The sequence below is a fragment of the Varroa jacobsoni genome, unplaced genomic scaffold (assembly GCF_002532875.2).
Source record: "Varroa jacobsoni isolate VJ856 unplaced genomic scaffold, vjacob_1.0 scaffold_1240, whole genome shotgun sequence".
In the NCBI taxonomy this organism is placed as follows: Eukaryota; Metazoa; Arthropoda; class Arachnida; order Mesostigmata; family Varroidae; genus Varroa; species Varroa jacobsoni.
In genome coordinates this window covers 44,027-70,233 of record NW_019214142.1, presented here as the reverse complement: position 1 = coordinate 70,233, position 26,207 = coordinate 44,027, and the positions used below count along the sequence as shown (strand labels likewise).

Genomic DNA, 26,207 nt, shown 5'->3' with positions numbered 1-26,207 from the left:
TGCCATGAAGCAGCTATATGATCAAAGGTGGTAATTACCTAACTGACGGATTTATCTGTAAGGAAGCTTTTCGCAAACGACGACCCTAGCTTACACATTCACGCAAGACATGCTGACTGGATCTGTATTCCAACTGACCGGACGCTCGTCCTTCAGGTGGGGTCAAAAGGCTCAGGCTGATTATTTTTCGAAAACGAACACTACACTGGCAACATGTTCTTATCCGAATTGATACTTTCATTTGAAGCCGATTCCGACTGAGGTCTATTCGCATGTTGATCCAGCTTTATATTTTACTCTCGAGCGACAAGAAGACCGTAAATATTTTTGGTGGTGTTAAAACGGATACGTGAGCATCAGAATGAACGTTGGCAGATTTACTGCGACGTTTCATAGTTAACGATGTAACCACGGTACCGAAAAGCTAGTTAGAAACACTATGTAATTGATAGAGCTTACCTGCTATAGTGAAGCATCTTTGCTACCGACCATGAAATGAAATAGATTAGGCGCCATTATCTACTTTTGTACTTAGCAAGTCTAGGAGTCGAAATCTAGGGCTATATAGTAAGGCCTGCAGTATGTGTAACTAACAAATATCTGTTAGTCCTCTGAGCGGTTTGTTTGAGCAGAGAGATCACAGACGTGATCAAAAGTGCACCGAAGTTACTGACTTCTGTTCATCTCAACTGAGCTTTGTTAAGTAAGAAAGTCATTAGAATGTTTTCGTATGGAAACCAAATATCTAATTGTGATTGTAAAAAAATTTACACATCACGACTAGGGTCAGCAAGGCACGCTCAACACATAAATAATCGTTTGCGATGTATACAAACAATTAAATTATAAACACGCCATAATCGAGTCGAAAGAAGCAATGTCAGGGATTTTATTTCTCGTACTCAATACAAGCTGTATTTCGAAAAAGAACTGAGAGGACCTGCTATCGGCCATTTGCAAATTAACAAATGATTGCTATTTAATCGTAGCATATATAAACTTAAAGCAATCGTCTAAGAAGAAGCTTTTGTTCAGTAGGCAAATAGATGATTTTTAGAAAGCTTTTCAAAAATCCTAGAGAAAAACTGTTCGCAACTTACAGGGCAATGTATTACCTGTTACCAGGTAGGTGGATTTTTTTCAATAATATTTGAGAAAGAAAAGGTTTCTGAGCAAAGGCTTAACTCGTATTTTCGTTCTAAATTATACCGCGACCTTTTCGAATAAATAACAGATAGTACGCTGAACGCGCAACTGCGCCGCATGCTGACATGAAAGACTCAAGAAGCTAGTAAAAACCAGAGGCACAAACACAAGGCCTTATAGGTTGCTGGTTCGGCGCCCTACCTCAACTTGCCTAGTTACCGCGGCCATCACTTGTCTCGATAGGCTGTTCTGTGGTAAATTTTTGGGGCTGTTAGAACCCAATCGAAACCAACACATTGATTGTATGCCTGAGAATTGTAGGCGCCATTTAGTTGACTTAAAACGTTTCCGTATTTAAGCAGAAAACGAATACATTTTGCAATAATAGGTCAATTTTTTTATCAACTAAGGAATAAGTAAGAGCAAAACAGTATCTTGTATATATTTCAAAGTTTTTTATTTCAGTTAAGGTTTATACATTATCCAATGCGACTGTACTTCTATCGCACATTTCAACATACAATGCCAGTCAGTCGCTGCTTAACCGTCAACTAGTATCATCCATTTTAATACATTTAGTATCAAAATAAATATCGTTATAAATCTGTAATTATTTGCAACTTACACAACTTTTCACCAAACCTTTATGTCGCACAGTTAAGGCAAAACCTACAAAAACGCCGTGTCACCTTCTCTACGCGAGTTCGGCTTTGCGGCCTTAATTTTGAGGTTTTTTTAGTTGTACATTTATATGCGTATATGAATATAATATTTTATACAGACAAGTGTAGGAAGTCGATGAAAATTTACCACAATAACGGCGTTATTCAAGGGAGTTATCGACTTCCTTGAGAATAACCGGGTTCTGCCTTTCATTCGAGCATCAAGAGCCATATCAATATACACGATTTCCATTTAGTCTTATCTCAGATATAAGTTAATCATTGCTGCCTATCCAGGCTGCGCAGCACAGATTCAGACACACACATGTAGAAACGTGTGTAAGTGCGTGCGTTTATATATATATATATATATATATATAGCTGTACGGATTTCCATTTGTTCCGGTGAACATTAAAATCGAAAAAAACCATTGCGGAAACTATTCTCGACATCGTTTCCGTGTCGTTACCGGCTCTCGTGAGTACACTCTACCAATTTTCACCGTTGGAGCTAAAAACACCATTACGATTGTACCATAAGCTGACGATACGTTAAACTGACAGCTGTTTATCATCATTATTTTAATGAGTCAGTTTCAGTAAATGATGGACTGAGTAAAGAGATGAACAAAAAAAAAACATGGAAAAAAATAAGGTCGATTCATCGATCGATCGATGAGGCAGATTACTTTGACAACAGGCGCCCCTGCACAAACGTACAATCCAGCCCCGATAGTGACACTCAGTAATAATTGGTCGTTCAATGTATCATATTCGTTGTTTAATTCGAGCATTTGGTTCAGTGGTGTTATTTTGCGTTAATCTCTTATTCTCAGTCCTGCACCATGGAGGTATCTATACTGTTATGATATATGTAAGAAGTAACAACAGTATAGGTACCAAGCTGTGATTACAAGCGATTTTTCATCCTTAACTAGACCAGAAGTGTTCCAGTGAGACAGGATAATCCCAGGCAAAGCTATTCTTCATTAAAAATTCTGTACACTGATTCAGTTGGCAATGTTTTTTTTATTTCCTATTTATTAGTGCAGACAGGGTACAAATGCTAGTGTACCTTTCATTTTTCCGGCTAGTTAACCAAAAGCTCAAACGCCAAAGGGTATACTGAGGTACGGAACTTCAAATTTTGTATCGGACTGCATCTGCGTGTCTATAGTGGGAAAGTGTGACCAGTTACAAAACACCCATGAAGCACACCGCAGAACCGACGCTCAAGCATATTATTCACAACAATATCTACTCTGGAAGTTTGTTCAATCAAGGCATTTATGTGTATCTGTATCATTGCTAGCACCTCACTATGATAGCATTGCCGTTTTGTATGATGTTATGCTTACCTTGACTGTCGAAATTTATACATTATTGATTGTTTAACAGTCGTCGACAGAAATTACCGCGGTGCCATACGCTGGCTGGTCAATCTTATCTTATCTGGTTATGAATTAGGTCATATATAAAAAATCTCTCGGCCTTTTTTATAAAAATAAAACGCTATCAGTTTACGGTAGTTGTAATATAATCTGGTAGAACTTCATTGGACCAATATTTGTAATCATAGTCATTTCAGCTAGCTCCCACAATATGCCTACATGCTTATATATGCCTACATTGATTGGATCCAATCTTATTTTGACGTTTCAACAAGCGGAGCAACAACTTGAGCCAGCACACAGGCGTAACTGACGTTGTAAATTCAAAATACGGATCCATCTCAGTGACGACGGCGTCATTACAAAATATGAAATAATCGTTTTGACAGGAGTTCGCAATACCTTTCATTGCAATTTATGAGCGAACTTCGTGTGGATCAGTCCAGACTACCATATTTCACTGATTCTGTTTGTGTTTTCGCTCACGACAGCATCGCTGACCTTCTTCATTTGCTCGAAACGTTTCGAGCTGCTTACTTTGATCGATATAGTTACTGCTAAGTTGAGTTTGAATCAACCCTGTTAACTTCTGCTGCTGCCGCCATTCGTGATGGCAGCAACAGCGGGAAGCGTATGACTCCGGTTATGACTCTCACTGATCGTGTTGCTGCTGTTGATCCTGTTGTGAAGCTGCGATGAGGCTTGAAGCGAATCACAGCCGTCAGGTGAAGACACCGTTAACGCTGTTGTAGCAGAGCCCTCACTTGTCGCGGGAGTCTGATGTTGAAGATGACGGGGATCCGGCGTGTGTCGAGAGGTTGCCGTTGGTGACAGGTTTGTGGCCGTCGTGATCGGTGGTAAACCACCTGACGGCCGTACGACTGAGTCATCGAGATCCCCGACCTCAAGCTGGCGTCGTTTAACACGTACGTCTTCCTTGATCACCTCCCGTCGTAAAACCGACATTGCTGCTACTTTTATCGTAAACCTAAGGAGATAAGAAAGACAAAGGGCATAAGAGACAATGATCCGTAACATCGCGGTTCATAACACACAGGTGCAGGCCGGCGTGTTTAGGTCACCGAGATGCCATTTACCTGGATAAGCCTTTAAATGTGAATCTGACATGTTGAGAGTTGACGGCATATACTTTAAACTCTAGTAAAAGTTTGTTTTCGCGCTTGAGGTACGAAAAAGAACTGGTCGTAGATTCACGATTCTCGGATCAATTAGCCTTTCTAAGGAGGCTAAGGGGTGGCTAGCCCTGAGTTGAACTGGTTAAGGTTTCATTGGCTAGCAAGCACATGTCTATTATCGCGAAAATTGGTCGAGGTACTCAGTCCTGATACTAAGTACATTAACCAATGGCAAATGCGTTCATTCGTTCGCAAAACATAATAATAACAACAACAAACTGGTAAGTCTGTCTGTAGCTCTTAGAGCATCCACCGCTGTGAACAACAAGCTCAGGTCAAATAGAAGCGGTCTCAGACGCTATAGTAACTTTTACACCTCTAGTCGATACGCGCGTCGCACCTCGATTAGCACAGGACGAACGAGCTTGATGGCATATTAACAAATTAAGTTACATGAGGTACACATCGCTTCGATACATAAGTACAGTACAACAAATTACAAAGCATTATCCATTACCATTCATCGATATATCACACAGAGGCTAGAAGAGATTCGAACAAGCTTTTATCAGAGAGCTTTTCCTATAAAGAAGATAAGACATACAAAACCTCAACACGTCTTATCGTAATTACATAATTGCTATAAGTGCATAATATTTTTGTTGTGTGTGCCGAGGCTTTGACTAGCGCACCGAAGTTTTTTCCCGGCCAGGGATTTAGTTGAATATACGAATCGATGAAATCTAACAATTCGCGTAAACGTAAATTATCAGTCCCAAAAAAACGGTTTTTACTACGTAAATTGTAATACTAATTTCATACAATGTAGTACTTCTAGATTAGTTCAGAAACGGAAATATAATTCGCAACTTTTTCATTAATACACAAGAAAGCGAGCTCGCCGTTCTAGCGCACCTGTCGTATTCCCGAATGAGTTTGTTTACCGTGCCTCGGGAAACGTCTATAATACTAGTTCTGTTAACACATACTAAGACATCTCCCATGAAAAGACACTGCTTCTGTGATAGATCCATATATCGGCGACCATCAACCTGAAAATTATATAGAAATAACAGATGGCGTCGCATAAGGAATCGTGCAATATCGATGAGACGCGATAATATTCAACCTACTCATCGATGACAACGTTCGCAAGGTGACACTACTACTTTAAATTTTTTATAACTTCTCATTCATATTTAACATTTTGTTTACTTAAATCAATTTCTCGCATAAATTTCTATTTTTACCTTCAACCTCGAAATACACTAAAACAAATGGCAAACTAAATAGATTTACATCGGCTATATTTTCTTTCGACGCAATATATACGTTTGCCGTATGCGGCTGAAGTTGAAATACGAACCTCGCTGATAACGTATACAGTGACAAACTTTTTGAGTTCGGCACTGTAACTTACTGTCGAAATGAACTTGAAGCCAACATCAACATGCAATCCGCAATACGATGGATTTCCGTACGCTTCGAGGGTTACCGTGCCGTATCGCTCGATCACCTAATTAAATAAAAAAATGCAACAGATAAAGCTATTTCGCTCAATACTGTAACGTAACTTATCCCTTAACTTATCTTGCCTGTTGATGTATCTAGTTAATCTTACATCCTGTTTGTCACACTCTATTTTGTTGGTTTCTAGTGTCGCTGCCGAATATTGTGTGACCTATGAACTATAGCAAACGCCTGTCAATAATAACTTTTAGATTTTTCGCTCAGTGTAAGAACGCTTATAGAGCTGGTCTTACGTGTCTGTGTTCAACAGCTGAGGTAATATTTCAATATATTTTTACGTAGCCCAGAGAGAAACTTCGTGGGTACGAAACAACAACGGGAACGTACGGAATAAGCTGATTACCTGCAGAATATCCTTACGCGTGTTGGCTAGCCGGACGGGATTCGCTGTCACAACCTTTAGGAGCAGATTTTCGCCGGACTGCGAGATGAGTTCCCGTACTCTGTCGCGGCTTTTGTGCTTCACACCCTGATCATTGACCGAGCAGATGACGTCCAATTGCACGCACAATGACCGATCAGCTGCGGAACGTGGAACAATACGCTGCAAAGCGGCGGAAAACAACAACAAATAAGAAAAATATAATGACTTGCCCGTATCCATTGAATACAGTAATTAAGAGTAGCTACTTATTTTTCCATTGACATACTGTTGCTTCAAATATTTGGTTCAGTTTTATATAGCCAAAAAATCGGCTTTTTGGTGTATAGCGAGCCAATCGATCGAACTCTCTTTCCTTTAATTTACCTTTATGTAGACCCACTTTTTGCCGTCTTCAGCTATCACTTCGTCGAGGCTTAGGCCAAAACACCAAAAACGATGTGAAGACCAACGAGAGCCAAGCACAATAACGTCAGTCAGATCTGCCGTCGAATAGGTAAACGTGTTCGGGTTGTGTGCTGCCGCCGGGCCTCCGGCACCCCCAGGACCCCCCCCACCATGAAGCTCGATACATCTGCCGGCTGAAATAGAATTGAGCAGATTAGTTGATGATTTGTACTACAGCTTTGGCAAGCATTCAACTAAAAATACCCGTAAAAATATTTCTAACGTGAAAGAAAACCTAAAACGTAGATATGTTTGCTCTTTTTTTACTTCATTTGTGTAACTAACATACCTGTAGCTGTTTGTCTGGCAGCAATTTAGTGTAAGATAGCAAACAAGAATGACTTTGTATTGATATTGGAATTTTCGTAACAAAATGTGTCAAAAGTGTTTAGCACTTACATACTTAATGGCATCATTTTCTGTTTCTGCGGAAAAAAAACAGCCTACTTTAAAGTGATGTCCGTCTGGGTGTTAGACACCCCTGTAGTGTAGAAGTTTGCTGTTTGTGTTACGCCTTATCTCTATTGAAAGAACCAAAATGGCTTAAGGCGATAAAGAATTGAATTTATTTAATTTAGCACTCCGAACTCCACCACATGAACAGCTGAAACGAAACTGTCTGTCGGCTCGGCTTATTTAACTTAGTAGTACGCACGTTCTAGACGGAGGTCAACAGAGCGAAATATGAGTATTTGATTAAATATATTCTATTGGTATATAAACAGCACTTAATCTCCTCGCTGCTATTAGAAAAAAAAGAATATTAATTAGCAAACGCTGTTACCTCACACTATGGGAAAGAGGCATATTTTTCTCCGAGTAAATAAAAATAGCGCAATTATAAGAGTTTAACGGGGCGGCTGATACACTTAGCAAAAATACTTGTACAGCCAGCTCCGCGATTGACGGAATGAATTACTGATTAAATGCAAAGCATAGAAACTATAGTACCGATGCTTTCCCTTAAATACACAAACAACTTGGATTGTGCACCATATCATGACAATATATGGTCACGAACCGCGTTTGAAAAGAGCTAGCTAGGTGCCGGCAAATATGTCGCCCATACATAATAATGGTTAGCCATGCAAACCTCTATGGCACAACTCCATTCTTGAAAAATAGCGAAACAGATCGAAAACACTTCAACTAGCCGCCAACTAGTAATCGTCATAAGTCAACTGAGCGACCATATAGCAGTAAGAAACAGCTGAACTTGCGCAGTGTTCTGTAGGCCGGTTACAAGTAGTCACTACAAAATTGTCCGAAATTGGGTCTTTTACAAGAATGAGCATTACGTCTGAAGTTTAATGAAGTCACCTGAATTCGAGGAAGCAGCATGCAGGGGAGAAATAGTCGATGAAGGCGAACCGCAAGGTGAACCTGACGATCCACTATTGAGACTGTCCAAGCCTGCAAACAAAATATTGTCGAAAAACACCGCTACACTTAGTAATTTGTTAACAAATAAACCAGGCGGTGAATAGTTTCATTGTATTCCCTTTAATATACTTTACGATCCAAACAGAGACGATAGGTTGTACCACAGGAAACGATTCAAGTTAACTGTTGTTTAGAAATCTACAGCAGAAACATGTCGAGCCCCTTCAATCCTCTAAAAATCGTTTCTAAGATCAAGTAAGCTTCTTAGAATTTCCCAGCTATCTGCAAGTGGATGCTGCTATCGATATCTAGGCGATGATATGAAGGAAAGAGATTACAATGCTCAAGAATACTCCTTTGTAGCCCTTAAAGAGATCTAGGCACGGGTGTTGATTTCTACCCTCACCTACACAGACACGTAGGTATATGCTCGATGTTAATAAGATCTTATGTACCTTGATACTGTATCGTGGACTCGGTAACCGCTGGAGCTGCGTTGCCTGTTCTTCGTTGCAGTCTGTCTTTAAGATGGCGCTTCGTCTGCTGAATATAGTCCCATTTTGGGGACGATTCCTGAGAAGTCTCCAAGGTACCCGTTAGAGATAACGGTGCATGAGTAGGCGCCATGTCAAACCGCTTTTTTGTCTATTAACCTTAACTCCTTACTTAAGCGGACTCTAAGACATTGAAGCCCTAACAAGGAGCTAAGAAGCCCTTCATTTGAGCTTCTAAATGGTCTTTATAAGTAGCATAGTTATATAGTTTTAGATTTCTGTCCCGAACTCGCTTTGGTGTCGAATACAGGACTGAACAGGTGATGCGACACCGTGTCCTGTTTCGCCAATGTTCGTAAAACCCACTTCAACTGATGGCGACGAGTCTAGCTCGTAGTTCATGTGCGTCCGTTGGCGAACCTGCTTCTAATGCTCGCTTTAGTATATTTGATTTGTTAGGTAAAAGTAAACGTCGAAATGCGGCGCGGATCTTACCTCAGTGATTTGCATTGTTCTCGCTACGGGTCGTTGCTGTCTCAATAGTTAATCATCGTGTAACTAGGTCATATCAGTTGTCCTTAGGGATGCCACAGTGATCGAAGTGTTTACTATGACAGAGTAACGCGTTTCCTTTCTTGCACATTTTGTTATTTGTCTGTTAAATGTCCACCTTGTTGTAATGTCGAGGGCATCATCGGATAATCTTTGAGCAAAGGTATGACAATAGATTAATATTAATCTCCATACACGGCAGGAATAGCGCTAAATAAATATATGCATCAACACGTTTTTTCGATTGATTTGCATCTATACGTTCATAGTAGGGTGCTTATCGTAGTCGTACGAACCGGAGACTTGAAACGCACTTAGTCTAGGCTGCAAAGGAAGCGTCACTGGAGACGTCAAACACTAATCAAAACCGCAGCTTCATTTTTTCTGAGGAGAGAACCGTACGCCTTTCCTCTTATTACTGGTTCAGTGTAGCCTTGAAGTAAGTAGATGCCCGTTTCCCACTAAATTCTTGATGCGTCTTCACGACCAAACTGACTGCTGATTGACTAGCTGTAGTTACAGAAAAACACAGAGAGGAGCTCACGAAAGAGCGAAATATATTTTTGCCAACCAGCGAGTCTGTCAATTTTTCAATATTGCCTGTAATAAGAATAATAAAACAAATTAATCGTACAGTAATAGGCTACACGGGTGGGCATGATGGTAAGCTTCAATGGAATGTAATTGCGAAAAGTTTGTCCTTAACTAAAAAACGCACTAATTACACGAATTATATTTCTTCTGTTGATATACATCTATCGATATCTAGCGTTTGAAGTAAATGGTAATAAATTTCTTCGTTATGAAAGTATTGAGGTTGAGCGGTCTCCAGAATGATTTATTTATTGATATTTAAAAGGGTCATTCGCAAGTTGTCTAAATACAGATGTTGTCAATGTCGCCGAACAAGAAACTCGGGCAAACATGTATTGAAAATTCAAAACATGTCACTCGCTCTGCTGAAAGCATTTTACGTGTATCAGCCTGAAAATCTTGAGTGAGCACAAAAAAGACAAAGACGTCAGTCCTGCATCGTTCCCCTTTTCGTCATCTAAATAGATAGCCTTAACTCAGGTATACGATATAGTAGTGACAGTAGGAAGGCCGATGAAGGTATAGTTCTAACAAAAATTGGAATAATGGCGCCATTCGGCCTATATCTTAACGGACGCCGTTGCACCCTGCCTCATTATGGAGCAGTTATCCTTGTTTTGCAGCTTCTGTCACAGTGAACTCGCTGCAGTGGTCAAACCATTCCACATAATTTCAATAGTTCCGTTATTTTACTTCAGTTTGTTAATTACCCTAAGCCAGATATCCTACTTTGTTCATCCTAGTACCTTATAAGAATTACAGTACTCTGTATCGTGTGCCATATGCTCTTTTTGCAGTTTAGCCGTTCGTCTGAAATCGCTGATCCATAACTAACTTTCGGATACTGCGGACACCATCTCAGAGTGACACCAACCTAGAGTTCCATGACTCAGAGAGAAAATAGAATAACCATATGGGTGTATCGATGATTTTCATAATATTCATGACCGTATTTTGGCAACATACTACAATATGTTCGACTCCATGATAAAAATAGAAAGGGATCTTTTTTTTTTTTTTTTCTAGAAAACAACTTTCGTACCTATTTTTATATAGTTCGGCGAGCTGAATCGTTTGCCAATTTTTTTACCGTATTGATAACTGCCAAAAATAGTGCTCCTTTTTTAGTTTAAATTAAAATCTGCCTGTATATTCCTACTAAAACTGATTTTTCCCAAATATGTCATATTCGCCATAACCTAACGAAGCTTCTAGCTGCCTAGAGAACAGGATAAAAATGTCGCTTCTTTTTCTAACTTTAACCTTCAACCGTTATTTCTACTGCAAAAGCATTGTATGTGTGGGTGGCAACTGCCAACGCTACTAGCGGAACACGCGCTACTACTGCGAGAAGCTCTGACCATTTCTGTTTGCTTCTGACCAATTCGTTCCATTGAATTGTCAACTAACTGAACTGAACGTAGTTGCCGCTATCGGTCTTCATGCCCTACGACTTGCTCTAGCCATGGCTTTCCCAATCGTCGTGCCGTATGTGACAACAGTCGATTCCATAAAGTACAAAGCCCATTCAACGCTTGACATTGACGTTTTGCCTTAAACGTGTTTCGACTGAGCCTGCGTATAAAACGCATGTACCCTTGCGGAATATCAAACTCCAAAAAAGCAAGTTTCAGAAAAAAGACTGTGGCAATTTAATTATTGTAAGTACACTTAACATTTACGACAACGATGTTTGAAGACCTTAAACGTTTCAGCGGGAACTTCTCTGCTACTGTATGAGGCTGCTAGTGCAACTCGACGGTCCGACAGTTCAGATACATTTCAGACTCTATCGGGTACAGTTTGATATACCATTCCCGAGTACATTCTCGGACACCCTGTGCTAGCCAATATGCCGTGTCAGGCCACTGATTATTATTCACACACGTGTCATTTTTATTAAGACTGCCTGAAACAGCTTTTCATTTTTAGCAATTATCGCTATTATTTAAGGATTGATTGTATCCATGGGAAACGAAAGTAAGGTTCATGAAGACAGCTTGCTCGTGATACTGCTACTTCTATTGCTTCATCTGCCGGATATTTTAACCTGAACAACCAAAGTAAGCAAATAAAAATATAAGCACGTTTGTTCTAACCAAAGCGGATCGACACTGCGTCATCAACTGATCTCACTGTAACAGGCTACAAAACAACCGCTCAAGGCCGTCAATCAAAGTTTAATAAAACTGAGAATCTATTTGAGACTCAGCAATGCGCTAAATGGAAATGAATCAAAATGTATTTCGAGTATTTCTTATAATTATCTTATAGAGCACAGCGCTTTTGCGAAACCAAAAAAATTTGTATATCCGCTTAATATGGTAACTTACTTAGGAGATGTTTTCGTGATCTTGATAGATAGAGTCATTTCAATTTTACGATTTGTCTCAAAAAATGCCGTCGCTTCTTTGCGACTATAAATACTTTGTATTTTATATTTTTACGTTTATTAAATACAATTTTCGGATAAATTCGGTAACCTTACATTTCAAACCCATTAACTTCGAACAAAACCTTGTTGTGGTTCAACTAAGCACCTAAACCAACATTGAGGACAAATTCTTCTATAGCTTCGCTCTAGTTGTTTCAGTACATAACCGGTGCGCGTCGTCCTTCCATTAGGTTAATCTGTTTTGCCTTGCAATCTTTACAGATGGATTTTCTTTAAACGCTGCACAAAGCACTGCTCTGAGTAATATGTCCGAGTTTGTCTTGCAAGCGGTCCCTGTTTTCCGTGGCCAATTCGTTGAAGCTACAGCAAAGCCAATTTAGGTTAGGTCGCGCATAACCGTTATCTCCTGTGGCATAAGTTTGTTCAACTTTATTTTACATAATTCTTTTCTAATAATGATTCAAGTGACCCTTATCAGTGCTGAGTGGTAAACGATAACAATTAAATCCTGTTTTAGATCTTATCGCTTGTTATTAGCGAATAATAGAAGGGACCTATCGATGCTTAGAACACAGAAGCTATTTCGGACAAATCCTAAATAGATACATCCATAAACCAGTTAGACTTCTCCCGCTGTGCTGAACGCATCCAGCACAAACACAAAAAAACTATTGTTGGCCACTTCTTATACTGGACAAACCTCGTTGCGCAAACCCCTGGCCTCTCAGCTTCCTTTTTTCTACAGAGATTCTCTTCTACTTCGTTATCGTTATCTTCACAGGTGACAACGAATAATTGGTGGAACACAAAGAGTACAAATGCGTTCACATACATATTCTAAACAGATACGTATAGCCAATGTTTTTGCTTAGTGCACACATTGGCAACGCCAGACCGTTAACGTGCCTGCCTGAGTAGTTGTTATGATAATAGCATCCAGGGGAGCTTTCGTAAATAGAAGATATTTACTTAGGTGGAACTTATCAGTATTCCTGAACTGAGCTGAACTCTTAATACCACAGTGCTCTCACTCACAAAAATAATAGGCAATAAGTTAAAGGGCGCTAAATGGGGCCGCCGGTTAGCTACGGATTGAACTGATTCTAGATATGTATAATACAAGTAAATATAAAAAATATTAACAGGTTTTGCATACATTACCCTTTACGCTATCGTTTAGCTTCGTTTATTTCGAACCATCGTTATTTGAGCTACTTACCAACTGCCCATTGCACAATGATAAAATCATCGTAATTTGCCTTGAAGAGGTAGACGCTGGAATATAGTACTGATCATGACCATCCACTGGCCTAAACGGACTAGCAAAAAACCAAAGTGTCCAAACGCGTCCCGATGAAATAATTACATTCAAGCAGATAAGTAAAAATATCGTCCGCCTTTTTGAATACCAAAAACTGACGCAGTAACGAAGGTCACCGACCAGATCTCTCTAGTACTACTAAGATAGACGGCTATTAAGATTCACTGATGCTCACCACAGTATGTATAACCTCTTTTTGTAAATCTATTTTCGACAGCGCTACTTGGTAGACTTATGAAATATATTTAGAAGCTAAGATTAGTTCATTAGCTAGAATGGGAAGGCATGTACACAATCAAATATTATAATACTGTGGAAGCTCGGTGGCATAATTACTCCGTTCCTAGAAATTATTTCCTATCTTTCCTTGCAGTCTTTTGCATTGCACGACGCAATGTTGGTTATGGTCACGGATGAAAATTGTATTTGGGAACCGTGTTATTAAAGGCCTTGAAGCTTTACATTTTATACAAGAAAGCGATATGTGAGCGATATATTCAGTCATCTTAGCAAAAAAAATCATTTATCGACAAATGACAATAAAAAGCTGTTCGCTAATCGTTGTTGGAAATTGGTTTTCGATCGGTTCACCCAAGATATAATGGTAAATTAGCAGGTTGTTCTGCTTGTAGCTCCTAACTGCTCGGATGCCTTAGGTTGTTTCCCCGTGCTGTTCTCAAGTTAATAGCTTCCACTAAACAAGGCCAGAGATGGGACTATATCAAATGTGGCAATTATTATTTCCCCATCTTTTTAACTTAATTGGTTTAGAGCTTAAAGAGATTAAATGATATTTTTGGTGCATGACGTATCATCCTTTAGACATATTCGACTGTAGCGCTTCTTCTTGTGATTGTTTCAGTAACCCAGTGATAACAGAGGAACTTCAGCCTATTGTCTTTAATTTATCCACCGGAGAGAAGGTTTCACACACACATTATTTGACTAGGCCAGATCTTGGCTTGTGGCGATTCCTTGCGATTTCACATACATCTCATTAATATATATATAGCGTAATGTTGATTGCAGTTGTGTGAATCAACGGTACAATTAGGTTATAACTGGCCAGTTTACAAAATTCAACTATTTCGTCGATCTAAGTTGTTTCGTCCAAGATAAATTTGCACTGCGTCAGTACCAATCATTCTCGACTTTTGACCATTACGCATCACTTAAGCACTGCCAGCGGCAGCAGTAGCATACATGCGGCTGTCGTTCGCTGCCTCTCCCTCCCACCTTCAGGTCAACAGAGAGGCCTTGTACTGCTTACTGCATACAAAAGAGGGTCCATTCGTTTGATAACGGAATCTAGTGTTCCATCTCTTTATGTTAGTCCATGTAATCTTCGACACGAACCGAGCAAGCACCGGCCACAGCACGGACTCATTTATCTACTATTAGTGTAGAGGTGTACCCCAGAGCGGTTATATCTCTTAGATATCAACGCTACAAGGTGCGATGGTACTACGCCTATCCTATACATACACACGCATGTTGAAAGTTTCTTTTTCTTTTGCCTTTTACAGGCGCATTGTCGGTATCCGCCATGAATGTCACATGACACCGATCCTAGCACGTTCGTAATTGTTTCCAAGTGTTGCATTATTTGGTTTCATGGAAACCTAAACAATTCCACTGCTTTTGGTTTTATGATGATGTACAGCATTATTTTGCCACTCCGGCAAATATAGGAAACGACAAAAATCTGTTTTCCAGATAAATAGTTCAAGCAACTAATCTATCTATGCGTACCACTACAAGGTTTACTAGCACTATGTTTGGAAACGTATGCAAAAGCTAAATGGAACCGTTACTTTAAATAATTCTCAGGCGAAAGAACGAACAAAGCCAAATGTTGTGATCGCAAAGATGCGCATCCCTTATGTCAGCTGGAAAAGAACCCCTCAATGATGCCACTTGATGTTATTAAATATCTCAGCGGAATCACCAAACAATTTTTGTCCACGATTGACGTGACCCATTCACATTCGAAGTGAATGCTACCGCAAATCAGGATCAGTCAGGAACATGTTGGCAATGGCTGAAAGTCCGATCTTGATGTTGTAGCGGTACATCCAGCGACCGTTGACTGAGAGGAACGGATAATGTTCATTATTCAACGACAGCTGTGACGTCGGAGGTTCAACGGTGACAGAATGGTTCATATCAATGCTCTGTACCGGATCCGAGAGAATCACTTAACATCACCATTCTATTCGATAAGATTGCCTATCTACCGTAACGGTTTTTGAACGTTACAATATATAAAACGTTTATTTAGTTCTTCTAAAATTCACTTTTCTATTGGGATGTCAGGTATTTTAATATAATTGGAATCGACTGCCACACGGTGGCGTGGCTAATTATGACGGTGTTGAAATGAAGAAAAACAATAGCCAAATTGAAGTCGGCTTTGATTGCTTCTTGGGGCCACGGTACTCACACTTGAGCAACATAATGAAGTAATGACCTTACTTCGCTTTACGTAAAGCTGTATGACATGCCCACAAAATTCGCTGAGTATTTCAAGAAGGCCTTCGTTGTAAAACGCTGACATCATTTTTATTAAATCAAAAATTATGCACAGTGCTATTAGGTCGTTCGTTTTGAACTTTGGACTTTTTTTGTAGACTGGGCCGCCTTCAAATATCAATAGTTACCTCCAAAGTTCTTCCTCGCATACGCATACAAGGACATACACTACTCTATGCCATGTCACTTGTACCTGGTAAGCAGATCAGACAATACCAACTTATAAAATCGTTTAATAGAGAAAAAAACATCAGTTCGGTACCGAGAAACCACCATGAGTATAAAATTGTACGCTTTGCTAATAGCAATACAGTACGTGTCGGAAAACAATTGGCGCCGGTGGCATATTCACAAGCTTCGTTTAGCTAAATGCTATTCTTTTACGGAATATGCACTTAACTAAATATATACAGATTCGAACCAAATGCCCCGTACAGGTCAGTCAACAGTGGTTATTGTCTTCAGCACGTGTACCTTACGCTACACTAAATTGCACACAGCAAATGCTCGAGAATTATACATTTTAAAATTATATATAATGTAGCTACCCAATTGCAGCGACCTGTGTGACCTGATATATGATAAGCTTCAAACATTAACTTCTCGCATGTATACATATATATAAAGTGCCGCACACGTTGCTGCGATCGGGTAGTTCAATGACTAAACAAGCTTTCCGTCAGTGCTACAACCCATTTGCAATTAAGTCGCTAAAGAGTTGCTTTTCCTATTAATATCGTAGGTAATATTGAACGATTTAGAGAGCTTTATAATGAGACAAATCAGCGTAACGATTGAGGTGTTATTTACACAGCGTAGATAAATATGTCTAATACATATATATCGGAACAAACACAGATGTATGATATTATATTACTCGAAATAGGTATATGCCGTGTACTGTAGTGAGGTGGCGCGGATTGCCATACTTCGACTGTGTAACGTTGAGTCAAACGAAAATCAACCACGGCGTACCAAGGCATTTGGACATGAATGAGTCGGTTTCTACACAGGATGTTCCGAAACGCGAAATAAAATTTTTGAAGAGAGAACTTTTAAACTTAGCTTGACTTTTCACATGTCGGTCAAGCGTAAATTGTTGTCACACGAAAATTTTATAAGGACCCCGAACTTCAGGCAGATAATATTTTCCGATAATAATTTCCTAAGGAGACCGTGCAGCGCCATCGTTAGTGAATGTTGAACTAGAAAAAACAGCGTTTCTAGTTATACACATATGCCGCTCATTTTTCTTGAAAATACTATAAAATTTTCAGTTAAGTTGGTTTACAGCATGGTTGAACTTCAGCCGCACATACTAACACAAAGAAATTGATGTCAGTCGAGAATTCTCACTAGACTTTACTTGCCTACGTAGAAGTATTTTTTTTAAAACTACTGTTTATTATCTTCGCTCAGTTTTTGAAAAATCCGCTCACCATAACTTTCTGTCCGAGACTTTTTCTAGTTTTATTGCTATTTAATATGATAATCTACATTTAATAAAAAAAAATTTTTTAACCAAAATGATGCTCCTCAGTCCCGAGAAATGGTTGTAGAATTCGCATCATGTCCATCAGTGTCATGACTTTTATTTTTTTTCCATGATTTTGCTGGTAGAACTGCAACCAGAGTAACATCATCAGCGGTCAATGCCTTCGAGATCGTTCATTCCGTAATTGTGGTAACGGCCGTCAACGGTCAGCCGCTGATCACCACGCCGACCGCAGCGACACCAACGCCATAGGATTCAACCAACGTGAGCTAAAGGTGTATAGTTACAGCAATAGCAGCAGTAGTAAACGAGCAAGAAGATTCGCTCTTTCCCTGTTAGCTCCTAGCATCGTATTTTGGAGATGCTGTTGCCCATTGCCATCACTGCATATTGCCGTTCGTGAAGGCATCGCTCTTCAATGCCACCTAGTAACTCTGAGGTTTAACCACCGCCGCCGCAGCTGGCGCCGTCATCGCCATTTTACGATAAACCTTTATTATTTTCATCATCCTCTTCCTTCTACTCAACCTTATCGCTGCTGCCTCTGAGTCATCGTCTATTACTATTATCCTTATTCTATCATTATTACAACGGATAGAATCATCGCACGCATTCGTCATCTGCTGCATTTTATTATTTGAATAATATAGCTTTTAACATCCGGTTCAACTGTAATCAAAAAGCTATAGTCACTGATCGGAGCAACGGATCCTATACAACACAGTAAGTAGCTATCTACTAGCTAAACTAGTACGACGCAATAAAGCATTTTTGCTAGTTCGTTGACCATATCAATATTTGAATCGACTCTAACAGAATACTACAGATATTCTCTGTTTTTTGTTAAATTTGTAAACACCTACTTACAAATACACTACATATTAAATATTTTAAATGTAATTTCATGATTAAAATATTTATCTATTTTGGTCGGTGTTGACTGTGATTCATCATAGACCCTGCTTGCTGTTCTTATTTGCACTGACCGATTCTCTGCTAAAAGAAGTGCGTTCTGGAGTGCGTAGGCATTCCAGTAAGTTCATGTAAACCCTAACCGCAAGAAACGTTTACGATGATATACTGATAATTCATCTAAAGTAGATTATTTAACAAGTCAGATTAGTTGCACCCGGAGAGCAATGACACACAAAGCATTAGGTTGTCGGGATGCATGCGAAACCGGTACTGTCACAAATTTTCGAGTTCAAAGTATCTAAGATTGATATTGTTATACTCGTATGAAACGTTCCTCGAAATTACTATCATGGTTTTTCTATAATACGTGTACATTTATGTAGCTATGAAAGAAACTGCAAGATCTTACCGACCGTTTCTGTTTTTCTTCCCGCCGACCCAGAAGAAGCCAATTAAACTAAAAAGAGTTCACTCATAGCATAGCGCTTAGGTATCATTCAACGAAGGACATTTCAATGACCTCTGTAACGATGCCTCACGCAGCAGAAATATAAAGCCCTGTCCTACATTCTAAATAAAAATATTTCTGCTTCACTTTAAAAAAAGCCGTAACATTTGCGCTTAGCGTGCAGAATTTGTGACAACTGTTTGTACTCCGTTGTAAATTTGTTAGAAAAAAAAACATCTAATCTGAAGCATAAGTTCTCTTTAGTTGTTAATATCTAGCAAAATACATAAGAAACTAAATTAAAGCAATCGACCTTACTTGTTTGATTTATCAAAATGACATCCGTTGGCCAACTCGAGTGAGTGCGGCTTACTTTCTTTAATCAATTTAGCACGTTCAGTTGTTTTAACTTTATTATTAGCAAGTTTTCGTAACCACTTATTTTTACGTATAGTAGGAAGGACCTGCCCAACTGGGAATCCTACTGAAATTCATTTCAAGTTTTTCCAACAGACCTAGGAAACGGCACAGCAACTGCACATGTTAGTACTAGCCCAAACCATAATAGCATTATACCTTATTTTTACTTTATTCTTTATTTTGCCAACGCTGAGATTTGAACCACCGTTACCATGACAACACACTCCAAGGGATGCGCGTTACCCAACTGGACCGCGCTGTCTTTTAATACAATCTGTGTACATAATCAATGCGGTGCGGTATGACTAAAACAAGTTTGCCATTAGTACAGTAAAAGTTCCGTAAACTCAGTTCAGGTGATCACCACAAAGTGAGCATTTATTATTTCTCTGTATATATATTCTAGCAAACAATATAATTAAATTTTCTAAATGGATTTGAATGAGACAAACGACGAATCATTAAAGAGGTCACAATTATGGTGTAGTTGTACCGTTCAATACTGTAACAGCTCGCCGCTATGGCATGCCGTCATACCCTGAGAATGTCAGCAGTTCAAACAGGATAGTGCACCAGGTGAGGCGTCTATAGAAAAATCTGATTTTTCTAGCATGACTTTTCATTCGGGGTATAATCCACATGTTGTTCAAGAAACCTTACGTTGCAACACGAAAGTTATTAATATTCGTTATTAGTAGTCATTTTATCGACAATCATCACTCATTGGACAACTTCTAGTTTTTTAAGTTTTGTAATGCTGGTACAAATCTTTGTGATAATAAACGGCATGATATACACACAGTTTGAATACTCGTTCGTACTTCGAATAGAATCTAGAATCTTTTTCCTTCAAGAGTTTGTACACAACAAGGATTTTTACTTATAAGACATGGAAAATCTATCTTCCAGATAATGAAGCCGCAAAAAACAAAAGGTCGCTAATCTAGCGAGCAGTTACGACAGACATTTTTGGAAGTTGAAAATCGTCGATGAAAATAAATAATAGCAACTCTGATTGACGCGTTGTTTAACACGCTAGAAAATAGATTTGTCAAATCATGTTGTCAGCAATACTACGAGAAATACGCAGCACTCACCTGTTTCACACAACGTCAATTTAGATTAGCCGTCCCGTGGTTGTGGCTGTAGTTGTTAACACAATTTAAATATATTTTTAACTTTTTACAAAATGACTTCCTGCTTTGTCGTTAGTGTAGAAATTTCAAAATGGAACTTGTTCGTAGTAACCTAGCTTTTCGCATTGTTTGGCCTCCTTCCGTTGATGTTGTTATTTCCGGAGAAAAAATACTTTTCTGTTGTGTTTTATTTTCCTCGTTTTTCTTTGTCTTGAATTAAACTTTGAAGGTCGATGATGACGATTATCATAATAACCGAAATGCTGGTAAGCTACGGTACAACACAGACGGTATCAGCCGTAGCGGTGCTACTAGCAATGCAAATAAAAGTAAAACAGACCGGCAAAAATGACCCCAACGATATTACAAATATTAGTCAGAAAAAAGTGACAAACGGACGGTGATGCTGACGTCGTTGATTGTGAAAACAATGGTGGTGATGATGCAGGCGTTGCTGCGACGGCTATTGACAACCAAAAGTCATGAAGCCAAATTCGATAACACAAAGAAGCTCGATGTCCACCGTTCATCACAATACCGTTGTGCTTCTGTTGATCAAAACTCCGGCAACAAGTTTTTTCCCCTCTGTTGGCCGCTTCTTTCCGATGACTAAATACTCGAAACGTCGACCGCAGAAATGGGACGTTAATGGCTAACTTGGAAAACTTAGGCGAATCTATTAAGCTACAAGGTTAAACAAACAGCCAAAAGTTGCATTTGTTATTAAACCTAAAAAGAGTAAAAAAACCTAAACCAAGATAAACTTATTCTTCGCATGAAGAACACAAGCAACGCTACATATAGAAAAGATGTACTGTCGCATTGACCCTCGTTCGTTTTCGACGTATGGGACCCGTAGACGGCAGCTATAAGATGTATCCTTTATAGCAGTAACATCGTTGGCTTTTCGCAATAGCAGCAGGTACAGCTGGGTGTAGGTCGTAACACACACGGTGACCAGAAAATAGACACATTCGCTATACACTTTGGTTTAATTTGATCGGAAGAAAAAATACCAAAGCCCAATTCCTGCTGTCCCACCTGGTGCAGCACCTTCAAGCATCATCATCATCATCATCAGCATCAAGTGGGGAAGGTAAGAGGGGAGCACAACTTAAATCACTGCACACGTGGAACTGGGATGGTGACACAAAGAACGACAGTCAACAACAATAGAAATCAGCTTAAATGACCGTCGATTGTCCAGTCGAGCTGGTCTGCTTGCTTGTTGCGTACAGCTATGGCCATACACAAATTAATCGGAATAGTGAGGATTCTCTAAATTGCAGGTTGCTAGTTGGTTACCAATCGGCCATGTTCTTCGCCGTCTTCTATGCGGCTCTCTGCGTGCATTCACATAATTGCCGCTTTCATCTGCAGCTGATTCTGTCTAGCCGCCTGCCTGACTGACTGCCTGCCTGTCTGAATTGTGTGTGGCAATCGTTTCTATTAGCCATAAAGACCTTCTTTCTTTCGCTCTCGAACACTCTTTCCCTCTCCTCGCGTTTTCATCTACAGTTTCAAGAACTCCATTCATCCAGCGGCCAGATTACCAGCACCAGCAGGCTGGTGTCACATCCCCCGCAGACACGTTCAAAAGAAGACAGACAGAGGCTCTTCGCGATTGATCTTACTTGATCACTCACAGCAAGGCAGCACTATCTACCACACCAAGGTGATGATGATGATGGCCACGAGCACCTTCGTTCCACCATCGCATAAGTAGATGAACAGAAAGATAGACAGCTTACGCTAACTACAACCCGAACTGCAGGACAAGGAGGAGCAGTGGCAGCAATACGCAAAATAGAGACACAATATCAGATAAGCAGACACATACAGGCAACAGGAGAAGGAATGCTACCAGCTACTGTGGCAACAGTCACAAGAATGCGTTTAAGACTGATGACAATTGACTAAGTCCTTGTCGGACTTCACTGTTTTTTTTTTGTCCGTCACTATATCTCATCTTTTCTCAATTGTTGAAGTCAAAGTCGTGGTTTCAAGTTGCTGCTTGCTGTCGCCACAGTGTAGTTGTTAGCTTTCTTAAACCCTCTTATTTTTCGAACTGGCGTTGGCTGACGATCGTAGCGCCATCTGCACAGCTGATATCTTGCGCTTTCCTACCAGCAGAATGTAAGCGTAAGCGGCAAACACACTTCGCGGGAAGGTTTAAAAAATAGAGGGAGTCTGTAGAACCAATCAGGGTTAACTGTATCTGCACTATCTACAGAAAACAAATAATATATAGTTGTGAATGTGCATGAAGTCTACTACCGTTGTCACTATTTTCTTTATTATTAACACACAAAACGTAACCATATTACAATTTCAATTGAGTTTTCTGCACAAGCTTTACAAAAGCTAGCCACTCAGATATACTCTAAAACTCTAACAATCATTGTAACAATTGTAATCAAATATGTCAAAATAACATGTATGCTAATCTTCATAATAGTGACATCTTCCGGTCCACTATAATTTGCACAGAGTTGACCATACAGCTCCAACATATTAAATAGGTGAAATGTTATTGAGTTTTTCTTGTTATCGGTTATGAGAGTCACCTATTAAGTGGATTCCAAGGTTTTTTAACGAAATAGATGCATAAACAATGCGACATGTTCACTATCTATATTCTCCACTATAAATGAAGCGTTTCTATCGATTTTTTTTGTTGCGATGTAAACACGATGATCGTGTTTATATCTATATTCGCATGTCTTTGGCCACTGCAAGTCAAAGTGAAATCACATGCTATACAATAAGCGAGTGGCATAGAGAGTGTAAAAGGGTTTTGTTAGTAGAGTGAGCTTGGTAAATGCCGTTGGAAAATGGATCTCTCATCCCGAAAAACCGTGCAAGTCCTTAGCAAACTTGACCAATTTTGATATTTGGTCGCGTACATGTAGATTAATATAATGAAAGCTTGCATATGTGAAAAAATACTACAGACAAAAGTACGACATAGAAACTATCTATTTGTTTTGTAAGAATAGATATCGACTTGCTGGGATAAATGTATAAACTGTCTCGTTGGCACAAAATTTACTCTGTTGACGGTATCTATGTTTATGCAGCATGGTATTGAGTTGTTTCTATTTAACTTATGAATCGTATCGTGTTAACTACGTTAATGCGCTTGAGAACGCTCTCACGGATACCAATATAGAAAATAGCGTAAACCGGTGGTTCTATTATATGTCTAATGGTAACTTTTTTCCTAGATTTTTAAAAAGGCAAATTTTCTCTTGATCTTGATTAGAAGGTTCAGCAGCAATTCGAAAGGCCCAACCTGAGATGGGCGCTAATAAAAAAAATTTTTCATTAAAATCACGACGAGCATTCATTCACTTTTTCAGTGGAAACGCGACGATGAGAAAAGATGTCCTTGCGACAGGGAACAGTAGTTAATGAATTTTCTACGTACCTTGCAATTCCACGAAGGATAGACAAAATTCAGCAGGAACTGCACAATACAATTGATAAATAAATCAGTGAACAGCGTCACTTTTACTAAGTAAATATCGGTGGTTCTTTGAATGGTGACCTATTATCCCTATAGCCTGTAGCAGAAAATTATCCCGTTATATAATTCACCTTGCACAAGATCTACTAGATCGTCATTCAAAATACAAGGGATAAGTCTACCGTTGAAGCAAATGCTGTCAATCCTTCTGAAGCCGCATGTCTACTCCATATACTGTAAAAGTAGACATTAAATAGACGGCGAAGCTTAAAAAATTAAAGACCTGTGTCGTAAAGCGCTCCCAAGCTTTAAAATCAATGCAGTGATGCTGTAAATTTTTTCACAGATTCCAGTAAAATCTTTAATCTCAATCTCTCTTGTTAAATTTAGTCATATTTCTTTTAATTTTCCTTGCCAGTGGCTCAGATAGTTTGAGAAAAGACATTCATTTATAGTTCGGGCAAATAAAACTTGCCAATTAATAACTAAACAATTCAAATAATAGAACAGGTTACACGCTTACTTTTTAGGTAACTTTAGGTAGGTTCTTTATAAAGTATTGCTATAAAAGCGGCGAACAAACTAAGATATTCAAAGCAATGAATAAGGCGTTCTGAGAATACACAAAATAGGCATCTGCATTGTAATTTTATATTTTAGTTGTTGGAGGAGAGCCTGAAGAAAATTTAATAGCTTACAACGACGTTAGTACTGCGCTGGAGGTAAACGACTGAATTCAATGACACCTAATTAGAAATCTATTTCCTATACTTGAATAACAATAGACTGATTAGTGTATACAATCATTAATTAATGGACTGTTGTGAATGTACAGCTACTCAGTAAATAGAACGGCTACTCCATGAGCTATCATTGAAATCTTACGTCAATTAAGGCTCTTGTTTTGATATGTAAAGGCATAAACCTTACGAGTAGTTTTGTCGAAATTACTGCATACCCCCAAATCGACAGAAGAGAGTATTCTAATGTCATAAAAGCACACCCATTTACTTAATGTACGTGGTAATCGCACATGTTAAAAACGGTTAATTTTGCGAACGGAGTATAGAATAAGTGCTTTGCTTAACCCTTCGTGATGGACAAGATGACGCTTGATCTTTTATAATTGAAGCAGTGTTATACTGTAATGGTAACTAGAGCTTCACATGGCTGCGCCTGTAAGGATGGCAGTGATTCGGAAAAAATGTGTCCAGCTAAAGAGATGAGAGGGACCATCCACAGTGAGGATAGCTGCGCTTGTTAATGACTGCGACGTCAAAATGTACCAGTCCATTTTGATGGTAATTGTTATGCAAAAATTGAGAATCAGCTGGTTGCCCTTTTCTGAGGATCTCGGCTGATAAACCGATTTTTATTTATGATTGATATTTTGAATTTTTCTCTTTGATTCTGTATCTCCGGTCAAAAAAATACAACTCTGTTAATAGCGTCAAGCAGTCATCTGTATTTTATCTGTAAAACAAACGAGATACAAATGAATCGGTAGCTACTTTGAATTCCGAACGAAATCAACAAACATCACCTATTATATCTTTTAACAATTTTCGATCATATTCCATTGCAAGCATGTGCATCATGAGGTTTAGTCTAGTGCACATCTATGAAGCGCAAGATGCTTTGATTGGCGTATCGCGTTGACTGGCGAAAGTTAATCAGAAGGAAAGGTAAGTTTTACAGTTAAAAATAGCTTTACAGTTACGACCAGCCTCTGCTTCAGTTCTAAATCTCTATTTTGATTCATTAGAACTCTTTTATTTTTTTAGACATCCCCTGGCCGATACTATCGCACAAAATCCGACTTTGCAACCTTTTTGTATACTGCTCCGGAAACTTTAAGGTGCATGTAACTGTCCTCGTATCCATCTGATCTCCATATGTATATATCCTTAACTTTTATTCCCTTACTAAGATGTCCTGAATATGAATCTTGCAGATACTCAAATTTGAGTGCACGATTTATGCAAAATTGGATTATAACACTAGGCTCGCTACCGCTTCAGCCGTCACCATATAGCTGTTTTGAAGTTTGTCCATTTTTTACTGGGCCCAACCCTTAAACTTCCCTCCGTTATTACTGTATCGTTTTTGCGCAACCAACCGTTTATCATAATAACAATAATAATAATAATATAAGCCATTGCAACCCGTATACGAAGTTTTTTCAAAGAGAGTTTAATAATACTATTTACGTGCAGCCAAACACCAATATGGCAAAACTAATCTCATGAAGGCCGATCGTAAAACGACTAAACTTGATTCCGGCGAGACGATTACCTAAAGTTCTATATATATATATATATATATATTACTCCAAACTAACTTACGTATTCGTGCTACA

At 39.1% G+C, this 26,207-nt stretch overlaps 1 protein-coding gene across 6 annotated transcripts; it reads right to left on the bottom strand.

Moving 5' to 3' along the window:
- Nucleotides 1-1,579: 1,579 nt before the first annotated feature.
- Nucleotides 1,580-23,883, bottom strand: LOC111267916 (uncharacterized). Of its 6 annotated transcripts, none has more exons than XM_022846497.2 (9): nucleotides 20,341-23,883; nucleotides 9,420-9,723; nucleotides 8,533-9,274; nucleotides 8,015-8,107; nucleotides 6,614-6,828; nucleotides 6,209-6,409; nucleotides 5,702-5,851; nucleotides 5,251-5,387; nucleotides 1,580-4,187 (listed from the first exon to the last, which is right to left on the bottom strand). In XM_022846497.2, the coding sequence occupies exons 3-9, from the start codon at nucleotides 8,702-8,704 to the stop codon at nucleotides 3,782-3,784; spliced, it is 1,374 nt and encodes a 457-aa protein (XP_022702232.1). In that variant the 5' UTR covers nucleotides 8,705-9,274; nucleotides 9,420-9,723; nucleotides 20,341-23,883; the 3' UTR covers nucleotides 1,580-3,781. The 6 variants fall into 6 exon arrangements, with proteins under 6 accessions (XP_022702232.1, XP_022702233.1, XP_086827624.1 ...); XM_022846498.2 differs by having other exon boundaries at nucleotides 9,438-9,723; XM_086971498.1 differs by having other exon boundaries at nucleotides 8,533-9,723; nucleotides 20,341-20,988; nucleotides 21,421-23,883.
- Between the last annotated feature and the right edge of the window lie 2,324 nt (nucleotides 23,884-26,207).

Coding starts and splice junctions, on each gene's coding strand:
- LOC111267916 (XM_022846496.2), bottom strand. CDS start 8,704: ATGGCGCCTACTCATGCACCGTTATCTCTAACGGGTACCTTGGAGACT. Junction 6,829..8,014: donor TGCTGCTTCCTCGAATTCAG/GTGACTTCATTA, acceptor ATTCTATTTCAG/CCGGCAGATGTATCGAGCTT. Junction 6,410..6,613: donor AAAAGTGGGTCTACATAAAG/GTAAATTAAAGG, acceptor GCCGCTTTGCAG/CGTATTGTTCCACGTTCCGC.